General features: G+C 42.8%; 4 protein-coding genes across 4 annotated transcripts; 2 read left to right on the top strand and 2 right to left on the bottom strand.

Annotated features, from left to right (window-relative positions):
* Positions 1-4790: 4790 nt before the first annotated feature.
* Positions 4791-7748, top strand: K444DRAFT_610057 (uncharacterized protein). The gene has a single exon (XM_024879674.1). The coding sequence runs from the start codon at positions 4865-4867 to the stop codon at positions 7520-7522; it is 2658 nt and encodes an 885-aa protein (XP_024740114.1). The 5' UTR covers positions 4791-4864; the 3' UTR covers positions 7523-7748.
* Positions 7749-7914: 166 nt separating this feature from the next.
* On the bottom strand, positions 7915-8382 carry K444DRAFT_626948 (uncharacterized protein; the record flags this gene model as incomplete). The annotated part of the gene is made up of 1 exon (XM_024882740.1): positions 7915-8382. One exon carries the CDS (start codon positions 8380-8382, stop codon positions 7915-7917), a length of 468 nt encoding a protein of 155 aa, XP_024740113.1.
* A 5397-nt stretch (positions 8383-13779) lies between these two features.
* On the top strand, positions 13780-13950 carry K444DRAFT_523125 (Fcf1-domain-containing protein; the record flags this gene model as incomplete). The annotated part of the gene is made up of 1 exon (XM_024874261.1): positions 13780-13950. The coding sequence occupies one exon, from the start codon at positions 13780-13782 to the stop codon at positions 13948-13950; it is 171 nt and encodes a 56-aa protein (XP_024740112.1).
* Positions 13951-15613: 1663 nt separating this feature from the next.
* On the bottom strand, positions 15614-17867 carry K444DRAFT_478993 (HET-domain-containing protein; the record flags this gene model as incomplete). Its single annotated transcript, XM_024872964.1, has 2 exons — positions 15614-16870; positions 16944-17867. Coding segments are annotated over 2 exons (2181 nt in total), but the record flags the coding sequence as incomplete, so codon positions are not given.
* Positions 17868-18847: the final 980 nt, after the last annotated feature.

Here is an 18847-nt window from a genome sequence, read left to right as displayed (position 1 = left end):
GTTTATTGGCATCGGTATATGATTTCTTGCGAGGCTTTCGTGGTAGGGAGTGCCCGTCGTTACGTAATTCGTCTTGCTGAAGTGTGTAATTAACGGTACTGCGAGTCAATTTTAGGTCCTTTGTAATCGAGGTAGGATCTGTACCCTCTGAAGCCTTCCCTATAACTTGACCACGTATATAAGGAGAGATCTCTGACCCCTTAGGGCGATTTCCAGAGATGGAGCGTAAAGGAGTGCATAAAGGTGGCATTTTGGATAATATATGTAAGGGGGTTGGTGGGGGAAATCGCGTCGCGTCGCTTAAATACGCGTTTCGGCTAATATCAGTTGGTGGTGACTGTAGTTGAAACAAGCCAAGACAAGACATCAAATCATCTAACAAGGACCGCCACGAACCTGAACGAAATAATTATCGGTGTCTCAGACCTGTCCACCGGTAAGGTCACCTGCCTTGCAGCTGCTCGCAATAGCCTTAACCAAGCCGGAGACGTCCCGACTCTGGACCTTGAGTGTACCGGCATGATATTACACCAGAACGTTAGACCAAAACTCCAGTAGGAAAAAAGAGAGAGAATTTGGAAAAGCAAGATGGAGGAAGGGAGGGGCGTACCGGATTGCAGACATAAATGCCGGAGTTTGCCGTGCACCAAGCCTTGCGGCAGGTCCACGGGTCGACATCACGGCCGCGGTTCAGGCCGTCTAGGTAGACGGTGCCCCACATAATGGCCATGTAATCAGCGTATTCCCAGCCTTCGAGGTCTGGGATGCATTGCAGAGCGACGGGGCTACCGGCCTAACGGAAGGTCAGTCAAGAGCATAGATGGATTGATGTTGTAAAGGAGGATACTCACCTCAGCTCGAGCAGCCAAATCATCGAGATTGATCAGTGTAACGTCAGTATCACAATGCTCGATATCAGCCATTAACTCTTGACGAAATCAGTGTCTCAACCACGTAAAAGATGGGGGTATGGAAAACCTTGCCTCTCGCTTGACAGTGCGGCGGCTATTGGAACAACTCTGCTATAGGATGATAATATTGAAGTTCTCAGAGTCGAAAAGTTGACCACCAGTACACTGTCCATTGCTGGGGACATATTCGTAGCAGTCATCAGTAATCTCCTGGCCCAAATCTGCCAAGTGACTAGCATAGCTTTCATAATAAACACGATTCTAGATTCAAACATTCTATCAGCAAAACGGACAAGACTTATAGTTTGGCTTTGACAAGTGATAGAGCAGAGACATGCTCGAAAGAAGAGCTGGGCAGTATGCGTCCCGAGCAAAGGAGAGCTTACGTCGTTGCACCCTAGATGGAGGAAGAGTTAGCGGCTGCTCAATTAAGATTTTCTGGCAAAGATAATAATAGACACAGGGATAGAAAAGCACCCACAATAGATTGCAGGGTCTTGAACGCAGTTCAAGCGTTCGCAATGGTGAGGATCAATGCCAAGAAGAGGGCCGCGGTTACGGAGATCAGCAACGGCTTGCCAAGCAGAACCATATGTGACTCGGCCCCGGGCTGGCCGGAAACCGTAGAACAGAGGAGCTTTCCAGGAGTACTGGTCTGTGAAAGGGTTAGTTAGAGTTCAGTAAGAATTTGCGAGGTGAGTAGAAAGGTAAACTCGAACTCACGTCAACGCGGGAATTAATTTCGGGCGAGTCGATATTACGGACAACTGGGAGGCTGGTTGAATCATTACGGACTTGAAAGGTTGCTGAGATATCCACGAAAGTCAGACTCTAATCTCATATTCGCTGGTTCCGTTTTAGTCTATGGACGTGAGCAGCTGCTGCTTTAACCTGAGCTGAGGGTGAGCATGCCTGAGCAGAGCCTGAGCAGAGCCCTAAGCCCTGAGCGCGCTAATAAGTCATCCGGATTATGCTCCGGGGGATCCTCTTCTGGCTCCCTGGAGAATTGGTTACAGTTTCTACGTTGTTTAAATATAAATCTTGCTGGTGCCTGTTAGTCTAAAACACAGCCACCCTTTCTAACCTATTAAAGTTTTTTGTATTTACCGGTTGCAAAGGGTGCCCTACCTCTCGCCCTATAAAAAGCCCGCCCCCACGGCAGTAGCCTCCGGAGGGTCAGCGGAGCGTCATACAGGCATTCTCTCAGACTTATTAGCCTTAAAAATAGTAATTAAATATTAGCAAAAATTATAAATGGTCAAATTTGTGCTACCATGGAATTGAAATAATAAAAACCTGGTCGAATTCCACCTAATAGGCGAGGTGGTCGAAACCGCTAAAAAGTAAAAGAGGGGGGGTATGGGTAATGGTATCTGTTTTTCGCTTCTCCCTATTAAAATTACAAGGATCCCTGCCGGTGCCTTTGTTTGTTTATTTGTTTGTTTTATTCATATTCTGTTCTAGGCCTAAAAAGGCCCATACGGGGACTACTTGAGTTCTAACCTCAAGTACTGTTTTCGCTGACTAATCCACTTCTTGTTAACAAGAAGACGCGTGCAAAAGAGGCCCTGGGCTTCAGTAAACAGCTCCAAAACCCTGTGGGAAAAAGGAGCTAAAGAATGCCCTTTCCTGTCCTAACGTGACACCTCACCCCCTCCCTTCCTTCCTCTCCTCCCCTTATCCCTCGCCATCCTGGCACCTCCCTGCAACGCGTAAAAGGACAGATAGCTGGGTGACGATATGTATGGGGTATAGTGCCTTCGGACAAGGGCATACGGTATCGTTTTGACATCTTTCTTACAACTGCCCTCTATTCAGATATCGAGGGAACTTTGGATGTTATTATTCTCATAGTGGCGGAAGTTTTGGGGAGCTGAAGTTCTGAATCGGGTAAGTGGCATTAGGGGGGGGGGGGGGCGTGCCACCTCATTTTCTGGCAGCCTTTCAACCTCTCGGGTCAAAGCGCAAAACCTCAAATGCAAACTTCCGATCCGAGTTTAAGATTTCGACCTAACAAGATGAGTCGCTACATGTAAAAGCAAGAGATATAGAAGAGTGAGATGGAGGAGTGAGTCGTGTGGCTGGCATGACAACACAACCACCGACGGAAAAGGAACGCACTGAATCCTCGACGCCTCGAACGAAACATGCTCTTGAAATTTTCACGACAGATTGCCCGCAGAACTTGAGATCGCCTGTCGATAGGCTGCGTGCTGTGACATATCAATGACAGGTCCCCTGCAAATTCGAAATCCATTGCAGCGCTGGGGCTGAAGAAGTGGATGAATGACTTATCCGATTTGGGCAATCATGCATGCAATGAAAACGCAAGAGGGGAAAGCGGGAATATCCTGGAGTCTTCGGAGACATGGCTTGCAGAAGTGCGAGACAGAACCGGATGTTTGGAAGCTTACTGGATCTCTTGGCGGAGAGGCTGAAAAAGAATAACCAATCCTGCTCCGCATTTGCTAGCTGGACAGCGGGACGGGCCACCGATCACTTCCCAAAACTTGCCCCTGCAGAGAACATTACAGAATGCTATTATTATTAGTGGGCTGGATTGCGCGCCCCCCTCGGGCCCCAGGCGGGGTTTGCTCCTTAAATCTTGTTGGTAATGAATGCTTAAGTGTCATGAAAGCTTCTCATGCTCCACACTACAGATCATTTTTCGCTCCATATATTTGGTTTCATATCCACCACCCCATGGTTGATCGTCAACAATGCCTCCACCACTGTCAGATCCCCCCGGTCCAGGAGACCAAAACGGCTCGAATAGCTTTTGGTCTGCGGGACAGGGAGAGCACAAACCCCCTCACAGATACAAGGCCACGACTTACCAGCGTCTGACAAACCCGCGTCGCTCTATCCGGCTCCTCAATCTCTTTGGAAGCAGGACCAAAAACCTCGAGATCTACTGTGAGCTGGTTGTGACCGATTTCGAGGAGAAAACAGGGCTTACAGCGGAAAAATACGAGGCTGTATCGTGGTGCTGGGGCAGAGCCAAACCAACAACTTATATCAACATCCGCAAAGGAGAGAAGTTCTACGCCAAATACGTTCCGGAGGACTTAGTTCACGCTTTACAAGCTTTGCGATACCCGCAGAAGAATCGATATCTGTGGATTGATGCGATATGCATCAACCAGGAATACCTCCTCGAAAAGAATCACCAGGTTGAGATGATGTCCGATATATACGGTAAAGCTGACAAAGTTTGCGTTTGGCTCGGCGTCGGGGATGATTCTAGTAAGGCTGCCTTGAAATTCATCAAGAATGAGGTGCTCCAGCTTCAAAACTTCGACGACCTGTGCAAAAGTGAGAAAGCTAGTGCGAAATGGGGTGCATTACTCGATCTTATGCAGCGACCGTGGTTTTCGCGTCGCTGGGTGGTCCAGGAAATTGCTCTTGCTCGGAAAGCTATGATATACTGTGGCGATGACAGAATTTCATGGAACAAGTTTGCTGTGGCGGTAGAACTTTTCGTTGAGGTTGAGACTGCAACGCATCGTCTGTCTGAGGTGATGAAGAAAGACCCAAGATACTATCATGTTCCTGGCTGGTTCGAATATGTCTCTGCACTTGGTGCAAGTCTCCTAGTTGACGCGACCGGGAAACTGTTTCGAGATTACAAGACGATCGCAATGACGGCTGAAGACTCCGACTCCGATGGCGAGTCTGACAAAGAGGACTCGGATTATTCTGATTCCGACTCTTATTCAGACGATGATTCTGGCTCGGGCACAGGGAGCGAAAATACCGCTCAAGCAGAGGCGTCGTCTTCTGCAGAACGGGCCAAGGTTGATAACCAAGAAGGGATGCAGATTGGCGGGGATGTTGAAAACTCATCTCCCAAGACTGCTGAAGACGTGTCTGATGTTGTGCATGGCCACCGAGGACAACCTCTTCTGACTCTTGAGTACCTCGTCTCAAGTCTATCAATATTCGAGGCTTCCATGGACCACGATATCATCTACGCTCTGCTCGCTATCGCGAAAGACACGACTCCCATGGCAAGCGAAGAGACCGGAAGGCTGGCTCTGGATCACACGCAGCACGTTCTCGAAATCTTCACGGAGAAGAAACGATACAAAGTCGAGTACGAGAAACCATTTGTCGATGTGTGCAGAGATTTTGTCCAGTTCTGTATCGAGCGTTCGCTAGAAACAGATAAAACGCGGGCACTGGATGTAATCTGCAGGCCCTGGGCACCGGAGGGAGACAATGGGACCGAACGACCAAGCTTGTCTGGAACGAAGAAATCCAAACACAAGAAGAAATCAAAGGGAAAGATGAAAGCCACCAACACCGAAGAGGTCACTGGCGATCAAAAGCCGGGCAGCAACCAAAAACCTGGAACTGCTTCAGAGCAGAAGGGAGTAGAAAAGCCTCTTAATTTACCCTCCTGGATCTCCAGGCTGTCTGGTGCTTCATATGCCATGTATTCTCATCCAGGGATGCACAGTTCGAAGATGGGACGCAAGAATGCAGACTCACTTGTGGGACTTCCCACTCTAACCCAGCGAAACTACAACGCTGCCGAGAGGAAAGGGGTCGATATGAAGACCTTACGATTCAGGAAGCGTCCAAACGTGGGTCAAGGCCATTATAGCCTTTATCTCAAAGGTTTCCAGCTGGACACTATCACTGACGTATATCATTCTTCCCAAGGAGGATCGATTCCTTCAGAATGGGCCAAAGCTGGTGGATGGCACAAGGCACCAAAAGGACCGCCACCCGATGAGTTTTGGCGTACTTTGGTTGCCGATCGTGGTCGAGATGGGAGGAATCCGCCGGTTTACTATGCTCGTGCATGCCAAGAGTCCTTTTTGAAGGGAGGATTAATGAGTGGGTCTGTCAACACGACCGACTTGATCAACAACGAACGCTGTTCGGTGGTTGCCCAATTTTGTCGCCGAGTGCAAGCTGTTATATGGAACAGGTCTCTGATCAAGACAAAGTCAATGAAACTCGGACTGGTTGACAAGAAGGTTGAGAAAGGAGATTTGATCTGCATCCTCTATGGCTGCAGTGTTCCAGTTGTACTCCGAAGGAATAAAGAGAAAAGGTCGAAAGATGAGATAGATGCTGAGATAGTGGAGGATATTCGACAATGGTGGAAGGAATTTTGCCGTAAGCTTGAGGATTACAAGAAGCGTGTACGAGTCTTCAAAGCGAAGCGGCAAGAGGTAAAGCAGGAATACATAGATTGGGATACTAAAAAAAAGGCTGAGTGGCGGAAAGATACAAATTGGAGGTCGACATGGGCTGCCCGGCAACTCGATAAGGATTGGTGGAAGGCGTGGGAAAAGAAATGGGCAGAGGGCCATCCATCGACAGAAAAGAAGAAGGATGAGCCCGAGAATTCCGGTGGTACATCGGAGAAGGGAAAGGACGAGAAGAAGAAAAAACCGTTAGAGCTAAAGAATGATGACGAATGGTGGAAAGCTTGGGAGGAAAAGAAAGCAGAAGAGAGGAAGTTTCTGGGGAAGCTTGAACACTCTGGCGATCTAGAGATGTACGAAAAGCTCCAAGCACTCGACGACGAGAAAGCCCCTTGGCGAGCAAGCGATAAGGAGTGGTGGAAGCAATGGGTCCTCAAGAAGTCAAAACAGAGGACAGGACTCACTGGCGGTCCGTCCCTGAGCAACAACCATGAAAGAAGCAATATCATATGCGACATGATGCTCCAATTCATCCCCTGGAGGGTGGATATAATCAAAAAGAAGATTCCACTCGATCGGGAATTCAACCATTGGAAGTCTGAAAAACGCGAGCAATACAAGGAGAAGAAGACGCTGGATACAGAATGGAAAGAACCTTCTACAAACTGGGCCGAATTTGAACTAGCTCGCAAATATGGCGTACGGTGGAAGAGAACCCTTCCTAAATATAAGCCGAAACCGAAGGAGGTAGTTGGCACCAAGACTACAGGGTCTGCACCGGCGAAGACAAACGGTGAATTGTCCCAAAAGGTAGCAGTAACGCCAGTGCCTTCAGCAGTTATCAATCCAGCCAACCAAGTTGGCTTTGTTCAAGACAAGAAGGATGGGTCCAAGTTAGGGGATGATGTCAAAGGTGACGCCCAAGTGGGTGCCAAAGCGGTGATCAGTGATACGAATGAAGAACTTCAAGCAGCCAAGACCGGCCAACCCGACCCCACAAATCCAAGTCATGTGGGGGCCAATCCGGGCGAAGGTGGTTCAAAGACAAACGGTCGTTCTCGACCGAGATCTTCGACACCTAGCACCCGAAGATCTGCAAAATCGTCAGCCGAGGAGCAAGTCTCTCGCCAGACGACGGACAAAGAGACAGATCCACCTGTACAAACTGGAATAGGCCTTATGGAATCTGCTATTCCAGGACTCGATCTTGAAGAAGAAGAAATGAGGGAAAAAGAAAAAGCGGAAGCTGAGAACAAGGAGGAGGAGGAGCAGAATCGAAAAAACAAGGAAGAATTGTTGGAGTATGTGAGGAAAGAGCGGAAGGATTATTATAGCCCGTGGCATTACGAGTTCCTCGGAGAGTGCTATATTCATGGGATGATGGATGGTGAGGCCATGGCTGCTCAGAATCGTGATGCGATACCGACGACGCTGTTTGAGTTGCGGTAGTCATTTCAGTATGTTTGGTGGTTTCGTCTCTTCGCTCGAGTAATTTAAGTTGCTCTATTGTCTGTTCTTGGGGCTATTTTCATTTCGGTTAGTGCAATGTGATGGGATATAATACATTGGGACAATTTCCAGCTTACCTGCTGCCCTCGCCAAGTCACTTTATCCACTTGGATAAATGTGCAATGCTATACTATTTTTTTATTTTCTGCAGATTGCTTTAAAAGAGTAGCCTTAATACAATACACTGTTTTAAAAGGAAATAATATATTGTTATTATAAAGATGTTTGAATTTGTGATTTGCTAAGTAACCTCCCGAGTGTAACATTTCGATCGATAGTAGTAGCTGTGTGCTAGAAGCCCTACTACGTATCTAAGATAATTCTAAAATTGGCTAGGTTGGTCCCTCTTCGCCGTTGTCTTCTCCCCTCAGGCTAAGGGAAGAAAGAGGCCCAGCTGGAGGGTGAACAGTAGCATTATGTAAAGAATTTTCCTGGACAGGAACTGACTGGTCCGGCGATGAGGCTGCATGTGCGTCGGGCATGGGTGTCAGAACCGACGCGGTTGCCGAGTAGTGAGCTTCAACTGTTGTTCCAGAGATTTCGTTCGCAGTTCCTGGGTTCGGCTGTTCACTTATGGCGGTGTTCTCTTGAGGTGGAACTTCACTCAACGCCTCAAGCACCTTGGCATGATGAAGAAGTGGCGATGCTTCAGGCTGGGTTGATATCGGATGATCTTGAGTGCTATGCAGAGTATCTGGTGATGCAGTTGAGTTCTCAGTATGAGTGGTGGAAGATGCATCAGGTGCAATTGCCGCTTGTGGGGTCTCGCCCGCCTCAGTGGAAGCAGGTTGTGTTAACATTGGTGCAGCTGGTGTAAACTTGCGTAGCTCTGCTTTTGTGTCAACTGATCGAGCTCATGATACGTAGGATGAATTTAACATGCCGTCTCTCTCATCAATCTCATGCATTATACGGTGCATTGCGGGAATGAACTCATCGATATTCCACCGGTTATCTCTGTTCGTGTCTGCGCGCCAGAAGATCTTCTTTATCAAGTCCATAGGTAAGTCGAAGTCCTTGCATACAGCTTTGATATCCGCTCCTGCCATCACCTAGCTATCAGGGCTCTTTCCTGCGAAGAACATCTCGGTGTACTTTTTCTCATCCGAGAGGTCAATGGCCCAAGTTGTAAGCCAGGGGAGCTTTACCAAAAGTATGAGCCTATTCATGAATGGCATTAGTCACAACGCACAGAACTGTATGGGAATAAACTCATAAAGTCTCCTCCGAAAACCTTCACCACATAGCCAGCCAAGCGAAGAATGAGAAAGGATAGTAGCTGAGTAATATGTCAGCACGAGCTCGTTACCAAATGGAGTTGGCAGCAAAATGTACCAGTTGAAATGGTCTAGCGATAGCCACCCAGAACGTCACTCTATTCGCCCTGCGACATCTGGATTCTTGCTCCGTATGTCCTTGCTCCGAAGCCCCGCCCTCCTCGTCGAAAACTGTCATTTCGTGCATATTGCTCGTTCTATCACCGACTCGACTGGTTGAACTGGATGGTTTTAAGGTAGTCATGAAGATCAAATGAATAAATGGTTGAGAAAACGAGGTGAAGGAGGGATTGAGAAGTGGGGAGCCCATTGAGTCAAACGAGTAAACTTATGTATGAGATGCAGTATGGAATTCCTCCCTTATGCAATGGCAGTTTGACAATCCGAGTTCGAGAACGGATTTGCTTGGTCCTCGAGGGGCATACGTTCCCCAAAACGATGTTATTAAGGTGTTGAAAACAAAAAAATTCGATCTAGAGTAGGTGGGTACGGTTATAGGATCTTTCTTCCCCTTACATATGTGCTAGGGTTAATTAATGTGCGAGACGCGAGAAGTTTCCCCACATATCAGGGGTCGGGCAACCCCCCGTATGATTTTCCACCGCAGAACTTTCAAGCGACAGATCTTTGAGTACATTGTTCCTTTCCATAACCTTTTGATTAGTAGATTAGATAGAAAGAACCCTTGAAGAATTCGTGAAGACTTTGATGTGTCTCTTCTGCGCCTTCTTAATCACCAGTGTGTTAAAGGATTATTCAAGTTATTCAAGTTATTCATGAATATTCATGAATAACTTGAATAAAATATGAGTAACGAGTAGCTTAAAAAACTTGAGTAAAATAGAATAATTATTCATGAATAACATGAATAACCATAAATAATTACGTATAAGTTACGTATAAGTTACGGGATTATTATAAATCGATATATATTTAAATTTAAAAAAAATAAACTAAGGTACCTATTAAGCAGCCTTATATAAGCTAAGCTAGAGCTTATATAAGGCTACTTAAATATTAATTTTCTATAATAATAAACTAATTATCCTCCCCAGAATCTTGGTTTTTCTTCTTTTTCTCTCTCTTTTTCTTTTCTTTTTTAGCCTCTTCTAATTTATCTTAAAATAACCCCCAGCTTTTTAAGTAAGATATTATCTCAAAGGTACTCTTATTAAGTCTATTATATAGTTTAGATATAATAAAAGTACCCTGAGAAAAAAACCTCTTACTAGCTACCGAGGAAGCCGGAATTCCTAAATATTTCCTAGCTATTAAAGCTAATATAGGAAATCTAGTGGTATTAGACTTCTAATAGTCTAAGGGCTTAGTCTATATATATATTAGTACTAATATATTAAAAAATATTAAGAGAATATCGGATAGATATTTAATAGAATTTAAGTAAAGTTTTACTTACTTTTTTATCTTCTCTTTTTTCTTTTAAATAAGTTATTAATTCGTCCTTTATTTTAGAGGACGAATTAGTAATATATATATCCGAGCTACTAGAATCGGAATCAGAATCGGAATTAGCTATACTAATATCCGAAATATTGGATCTAGCTTAAGATATATTATAATTATATTTATATCTAAATTTAAAAATTAGTTATTAAAATACTAAAAGCTAATAAAAGGAAGTACTTATATGTTATAATTAGTCTTTAATCTATTATATATATTTGAAGATATATTACTAGATAAGCTAATACTAGTTAATCCTTCTTATTTAATTCGAGGATTAAGAATAAGAGCCAAATATAAAGCTTTACTTTTATTATCTAAAATGCCTGTTTTAGGATAATATTTTTAAAGCTTAGCTATACCCTTATCTATAGTATTTATAAATGCTTTGTCCTATTAAATATTAGTATAAAAATATTAATAATATAAGAAGAGTTTAAGAAAAAACTTACTTTAAATTCCTTTTTAAAATTTTCTAATTTATTATATATTTTATATACTTTAGGTATAATATAATATATAGTAGGATAGTTTTCGGCTTGTAATTTAGTTATTGCTTTAATAAATATTGAAATTATATTTAAAATATTATTTAAATAAGTAATTTTAATATTAGTTAAAACTAGACTTTTATTTTTAAAAGCCTTTGAATTAGAGCTATTAATAACTACTTTAATAGCTTTATATATATATAAAAAGTTCTTTAATATATAATAAGTCAAAGACCACCGTGTTTTTTAATCTATAAATAATTAGTATTAATTAATAATTAATTAATTAATTACTTACTTACTAAGTTAAGGAAATCAAGTATTTTTTATATTAAAAGCTTTAATTTGAGCTTCTAATAGCCGTCGGTTTTCTTAATTATATTTAAGACTTATAATAGTTTTTTAAACCTTTCTCTAAATTAATAAATCTATAATTTATTAATAAAACTTTTATAAATTATAAAGGGAACTTACTTATTACTTATTCTGTTTCTCTTTCTTCTTCTCTATCTTCAAGTTCTTCTATTTCTTACTCGTATAAATCCGTAGAATAAGAAGTATTATAATTATTCTTAATAAGAGCTTTTAAAATATCTTAAACTACTAAGTTTAATATATAAGCTATATAAGGAATATCTCTTTGAAATTTAATACCTTCCTTATTATAATGCTTTATAAAAGCCTTTAATAAGGTATTATTTGAGCTAGTATTATCTTGAGTAATACTAATAAAAAAAATATTAGTAATTATATAATTAAATTAAATTAAAATTACTTACCTAGTAATATTATATTTAATATTATATTATTTTAAAGCTTCTAATAAAATAGAAAATATATAAATACCGGAGTATATATTATTTAAGTCTTTTATAGCTAATAAATAAGATTTTAATTTAAAATCCTTATTTATAAAGTATCTATAATATATTAGTATATATTTTACTTAATAATTATTAGAATATATAAACTTATATAATAATTCTAAGAAAGGCCTTTTGATTTATACCTGTCTAAGTATCTAAAGTAATAGAGAAGGTTCCTTGAGAATTAATATTCTCTTTTAATTTTTCTTTAATATTTAAACTCTTTTTAATATAGTATAATTTAAGCTTATCTATAAAAGCCTTCGAGTATATAGCAGGTACTTAACTATTAAATATTAGTATATAAATAAATAAAGAATAAGGTAATAAAAGCTTACTAATTTAAATAAGATATTAGCTTTTTAAAGCTTGAAGTAGTAATAGCCCGAAAAAAGATATTATTATTAATAATAAAATTTAATAATAATCTCTTAAAGTAATTAATAGTAAAGCTTTCTTCTCGTTATCCTAATTACTTATTAAAAAGGCTAGTTATAGTTATTTGTGAGACTTAACTAGAAGCTTTACTTTTACCTATTAAATATATTAGTAAATATTTCTTTTTAATTAATAATAAAATAACTTACTATTATTATTATTATTCTTAAGATTCTTAAGGTCTATAAATCTATAGGAATGCCGAAAATAAGAGTAATAATTACTTATAGGAGTATATATTTATTAATTAAGCTATGTTTTATTATTAGATTAGTTAGTAAAAAATTTATTAAAAATTAATATATTAACTTATGAATACCCTCTAATTATATATTTAATAGTATATGTACGGAGATCCTCGATATTCTCTTATATAGGATTTAGTATCTTCTTTAAGTAGCCTTTCTTAAAAAGAGAAGCTTGCTTATCGAGTGGTCTTAATTCGAAATCGGGGTAATTTTGACTTATATTAAGCTTGATTAAGGAGTCTTGAGACATTTTCGAGTATATTAAGTATATATAAGGATATATATAGTATAAAGTAATATAATAAGAGTAATAGTTAATTTTTTATAAGTAATTAAAGTATAAGAAAGAAGTGAAATCGAGAAAAACGACGTATTCTTATAGAAAGTTCTAATATTCTAAAGTCTGCTTTATAATTCTTCTAATTATAAAGGTTTGCTTGAGTTTAAAAGTCTGTCGTCTTCGAAGTCTTGTTCGTAACTTTTCACAACAGACTGAAGAAATTTGGAAGCGAGGAAAGGGAGGAAAGGAAACTCGAAGCGGCGATCTTTGCGGGAGCCTTTGTAGAATAGTTTGGTCGATCTCTGGCGTAATGCGGAAGCTGGGTCGTCAATTCCCGTCGCGTCCACCTTCACGGAGGCTCCTCAGAAATGACTCGTAAGAAATTGTCATATTGTCGATCGATATGTTGTACATCGCTGAGTTGAGTCATGCCGTTTGTCCGGTTCGTCTAAACTCTTAAAGATAAACTTTTAAAGCCTTGAAGTAACCATATCAAGTGAGAAGCTTTGTAATATTTCCGGTCCATGCCTTGAGGATAAAAGAGACAATTAAGAGTGGGGTTGAGAACCCTCTAGAGTTTCTCAATAATTTCGTATATCTGTGTGCACATAGAGCGAAATAGTAAACACTTTTTAAGTCTTAATAAGCCGAATACAAGGGCAGTGAAAGAAGCTCACATCTATGGCTAACTTTAGAGGAGTAAAGTACTTCAAGATATTCCTTTCCTCGCAAGATTGGCCACCTCTATTAGATAGAAAAGCATCTTAAAGGAGCAATGGTCCTGATTGATTTGGAAAACTACGTGATCGGTCACGTTATAGGCTCTGCAATGTAGCAGTATCAAGTTTTCAGGCAACAGCCTCTTCCCAGACTGCGGGAAGAAATAACCAGACTCATTGGTATGCCCATTAAAAACATCAGGACGCCATAGAATACAGTTTCTGAAGGGAAGAATATCAAGCTCCATGGCTGACGGGACGGATGAATTTATTAGAAGGTGAGTAAAAGTAAGACGACGGTGGACAGGGTGAGCAATAGTGAGCAAGGCCCGTCGATCGAGCCAGAGGACCTATTTCGACTCCCTGCAAGAGATGAACGATGGGAAAGGTTGGTGTGCGACCACAAGGGCGTTTATGCAGACGATTGTATCATCGATCGAATTACGAAAGCACAAAATTTTCATCGTAGCGACAAATGATCGCGACCTTAAGCGGAGAGTGCGGAAGGTTCCTGGAGTTCCAATGGTGAGTGTAGCGAGAGGCAAATACATTATTGAGAGATTGCCAGATGCGCCTGAGAAGTAGAGCTCGAGGTTATGGGTTCTGGGCGTCAGGCAGAGAAAGGTGTATCATATACGGCGTCGGCGTTGGGGTTTTCGAATTCGAGTATCTGCAGTCTCGCTCTCAAATCCTCAATCTGTTTTAGAAATAGCAATTAGGGTTTTGGGAACCTTTCAAAAGGAATTTTAGCATTTTGCATTGCACGCTAGGCCAAAGAGTCTCTCGGTGGTCAGTGTTTCTCCTAAAGGACTCTCAGGCATTCGAATTCGCAATCATTGTGGTTATGAAAGTTTCCTATCGATGTACCTTAGAGTAGCTGAAAATTACACTGGCTATTATACTCAGACTGGCCGGACTGGACCGCCCTACAGTCCTCATTTTCTTCCACGGTCCTACAGCGGCTTGGCTACAATCTCTTGGTTGAGTGGATGGTCAAATAAAGTCCCAAGACGTTGGTGCTCGAGGAACGCCGGCTCCTTAGCTCTTGTATTACAAGTTATAGTATTCTAGGTTTCAGTTTGAAAGTTTAACATGCTCTGATTTCTAGTAGACCGAATCTGCGTACAAAAGGACGGAGTACTCCGTCCTGTAGTAGGAATAATGCACGTACATCGCCCTGAACTACGCTAAAACATAATACATTAAAAGGTCACTCCGAGGTCTACTCTTACAAACCAGTGTGCTCGTAGCTGTAGGGCTATAACGTACTCTACTTCGGGGTTCAAAAACGGGCCCCTGCACAAGATCAAGGCATGAAAAGATTATAAGAGAGGAAATAGGCAGCAGTGGGGGACATATCCGTCCTTTCAAGGGGGGCCCAAAAAGGTTCCCACACCCTAAGCTAGGGGGGGAGGGGTCCTGTTTCCTGGAAGCCGACTACGTCCCCTTGAACGTTGTCGTATAGAGTTGACAACTTTCGCACGGCAGAATCAAATGGTAAGTAAATTATAATTGGTTACTAGAAGAGAGAGCAGGAACGCGACTGAGCAACCTAAGCAGTGGGTGAGGCGAGGGTGAGTAGGGCTTGAGCAGAGCGGCGACGCTGACTAACTGGGTTTCAAATGAATATAAAGAATTATCGTCTGAGATTACCGATGTAATCTATGCCGAAACTGGACCTCTCTAAGGTCCACTTCCGTCTTTGGACCTGAGTAGCCGCTGCTCTAACCTGAGCCGAGCCCTGAGCCCTGGGCACGCTAATGACTCAGCTACACCATGCTTAAGGGATCTTCTTCAGGCCCCCTTAAGAGTCGGTTATAGTTTCTATATTATCTATAAAAATTTCGCTAATGCCTGTTACCTAGAACACAGCCACCTCTTTGAACCTATTAAGATGCCGTGACGGTATCCGTTCCCGCTCCCCTATCAAACTTATCAAGGGTCCTTGGAGCCGATTTCGATCCCCTCCCAGTCACATGTGCCCCCGGGAGAGGGGTTTATCCAGCCGGGAGTAAGCGCAAGTCGAAGGGGCGGGTGTTTTATCAATTCTGAGCCAACTAACAATTGCGCCACAGTGTGGCAGGACCAATTAACCCCATTACCAGATATAAATGACCTGACTAGAACCCTCCCCTGAATTCAGGTTCTCCTCCTCTTTCCTAGCCCCAGCGGTTGTTTCGAAGACCCATCCGGGAACCTTTCTCCCACTGCCCCCCCATAACACCGGTCGTCGTTCCATCTGCCCATCGCACAAAATACAGCAATCATATCTTCGCTCCGCAGCATGAAGATGGCATTCACCCACCACTTTATAATTTCCCTCAGGTTTGGTAGGATCGCTCCTCAACACCATAAGAACGTCAGCCCCATCCAACTGCCACACTTCATCACCCTCTTCAATATTTTCCGGCCCAAAGCCTAATGAATACTCCGTGCCAAAGAGGCGTCTTCCGTGCCCGTACTCGCGGAAGTGTTGCCGGAAGGATGAGAGTTCTTCCTCGCAATAATGCCAACATTCGGGAAGCGGTTGTAACTTCGAGTTCGTGCGGGAACGCATCATGTTTAAATCTTCGGTCTCTCTGATAACCTTCCTTCTCTTCGCATTCTGAGTGAGGCACATACAAGCCATATTTCTCTGCCGTACCCCGAAACCGAGCTCCTTAGGAGTAACAGTTCGGAATGCAGGGCTTGCTATTTTTAACGTCTGCCAGAAAATCGAATCCATGCGCCAGCAGTTGTTGCAGAAAGCTCCAAATGCTGCGGGGATATCGAGCAAGAGAGTTTGATTGCGAGGCTCTTGAGAGTCGGTCTGGTGGGGTTTCTTTGAGAGGAGTCTGAGATTGTCCCAAAATGACTGGCGCCCAACACATAATCGATTTCCTATGACGGGCGAGGGTTTGAATAACCAATGGTGCGGCTGATCGTCAAGATAGATTAGCGACTTGAAATCATTACGTCGTCGATGGTGTTGCGTGTCGTGGAGGTCGCTTGGATACTTATAGATATCTTGTCGTCGTGTGTGGTCAAGAGCACGTGGCTCTGGCTCTGGTTCTGGCTCTGTATCTGGAGACGTTCGGAAAATCGTTTCATCTGGCCATACATTTCCCAGCCTTCTACCGGTAACTCTTAGCTTCTTCTGCCGCGAAGAAGGGATGGCATCTTCATCGGACAACACTACTGGTGTTAAGTTAATCGACGAGCTCTTGGGAACAACAGGCGGCAGCATTTTCAATCCCGCCAACGTCCAATCAGGCACCCAAGACGCCATATCAAGTTTTGATTCGCCATGTACATGAGAGAGAACTCGCAATGATCCTGTCTTTATAATGTGCCACGCTGCCGCTTGAAGATATACCGAGCCAACTAATATGCCGGGCGAGTAGTCAATGGGTATGGGTGGAGTAGAGCCTTCCTGTACGAGACCCATGACGGCGTAGATTTTGTCACGGGGGTCCTTGCAGGCGCAACTTCGTGATATTTGCAACATCGATAGAAGGTCAAACTTCTGCGGTTGTAGTGTAATTAGTATCTGTCACGTCATTTAACACGCCGATAAGATGCTAAGAAAATAAACTTACCGTAGTTAATTGCCCGGCTTTCAACTTAAGTATTTGCATTCCGTAGTTTAAAACGGGTGGCAGGAATATCTGTCGAGCACTTTCACTGACCAGTCTTTGAAAGAGCTTGACATATATTACAAAGTCGTTCCAAGTAATAGTTAAAGAACCGCAGGTGAGCAGAAGTTCATTTGCCACAGCAATTTCTTGCAAAACCCAGACTCGATAAAACCATCGACTTTGGAATAGTAGGAGGAAATCTGAAGAGTCAGGTAGTGTCCCAGCTTGGTCTATGGACATGTACTCTAAAAGTCGATGAACCTTGGTATCTCCTTCCCCTAGATAAATGAGTACCCGCTGGGCACTTCGAAAGGTGGCAATCATATTTTTAACCTGGTGATTTCTCTCACGGAAATCTGATTGATTGATGCATATCGAGTCAACCCAGAGGCGCCGCTCTGTGTCGACTTTCCGCATACGTCGAAGAGCCGCTTCACAATTCTTCGTGATACGGATGACTTTGCCATTTGGTCCACAGCGTATTTTCTGTGAACTCGTGTCATCTCCAGTTTGATCGGCCCAAGTATATGACAATGCATCATAAAGCGGACCTTGCTGCAGATTGGCATGTTCAAGATCGCAATGAAGATCGTCTTCGAACCTGCCGGGTCCTAATACCAAGATTCTTAGCTGTCGACCTTGCTCGAGGTCCAGCGGGAGGTAATGATAATCCGTAGGTGTCGCAACAATCTCGACCCGGGCAAAAGTATCGTCCGCTCTTGGCTGTCTCTGTTGAGACTGGTACATGTCCTCAAATGCACTTTCGAGTCTCCAGACATCGGTAGATGTTATGCAGAATCCGCAGCTCATGCAAAATTGGAACTCTGCATGTTTTTGCCAGTCTACCATGGCGCAGTATCTCGAAGGTATGAGCTCCATGTTCAAGTAGAAATCGTGATTTCTATGAGGACGGTTTTGCTCCGTTTGCTCCTTACGGAACTTGGTGTCTGTACAGCTTCTAGGCCAGTAGATTTCAGTGTCGTGTCTGAACGCAGATCCTTGCTTTACATCATGTTGAATGTCGACTTTATATAAGTTTGGAGCCTGGGTTCGAACTTGCGTATTATGGATGGAAAAGTATGAGCACGAATTTAGTGGGAAGACATACGGCTCTTATTAACCATGCAGGTTCGAGTCTTGGGTGGGGCGGCGTAAACACGCCTTTGAGGCTGCGATTCATGCACTGCCTCCACCACCAAAGCCTGATTAAGAGAGAGCCTTGTAGTAGTACGAAGGTACTTGGATTCGCTAAGTTTCTCCATTTTAGGCACTTAATTGCTTCTCGCAGCAAGCCAAGCGAGTAAAGAGAAGTACTCCGGCTCCCGTAAGGCAAGAAGACAGAAATTAGCTAGTTTATTGTAGTAGAAATTCACGTGATAGTTAGACCACGTGATTCTACCGATGCGCGTTCCGGCCAACTTGCACTTTGCTCCTCAAATCAATTCTAGCATTCTTCCCTCTATATTGAGATGGTTGTATTAGCGCTTCGTTCCCTATTTTATTATATACAAAATTCGAGTCTTAATAAAGTCTTAGTAGAGTATTAGTAAAATATTACATAGGCTGGTGATCTTCCATTATGGGCTTGTCTTTGGTCACGTGACCCACTTCACGTGACTTGGCGCATGTGACTTAGCCCCCCTGCCTCTGATGCTGCCTTGCCTCGTGCCCGAGGCTTATTATGTAATAGCCGGGGGTCGTACGCTAGGCTCAAAAAGCTATGTTTTTGTGCTAAGACTTTACCAAGTAGTAGTAGTAGTAGTAGTAGTATTGATTTACGTCCAGCGGGTACAGTGAAACTGTGACCTCCCGAAGGGTATTGGGACGAGCTAAGCTAAGGATTTAATATAAAGTCCTGCCAAGAG

Source organism: Hyaloscypha bicolor (genome assembly GCF_002865645.1).
Source record: "Hyaloscypha bicolor E unplaced genomic scaffold K444scaffold_52, whole genome shotgun sequence".
Lineage (NCBI taxonomy): Eukaryota > Fungi > Ascomycota > Leotiomycetes > Helotiales > Hyaloscyphaceae > Hyaloscypha > Hyaloscypha bicolor.
The sequence above is the reverse complement of the archived record's forward strand: the minus strand, read 5'-3'. Positions and strand labels throughout refer to the sequence as shown.

Coding starts and splice junctions, on each gene's coding strand:
- K444DRAFT_610057 (XM_024879674.1), top strand. CDS start 4,865: ATGGACCACGATATCATCTACGCTCTGCTCGCTATCGCGAAAGACACG.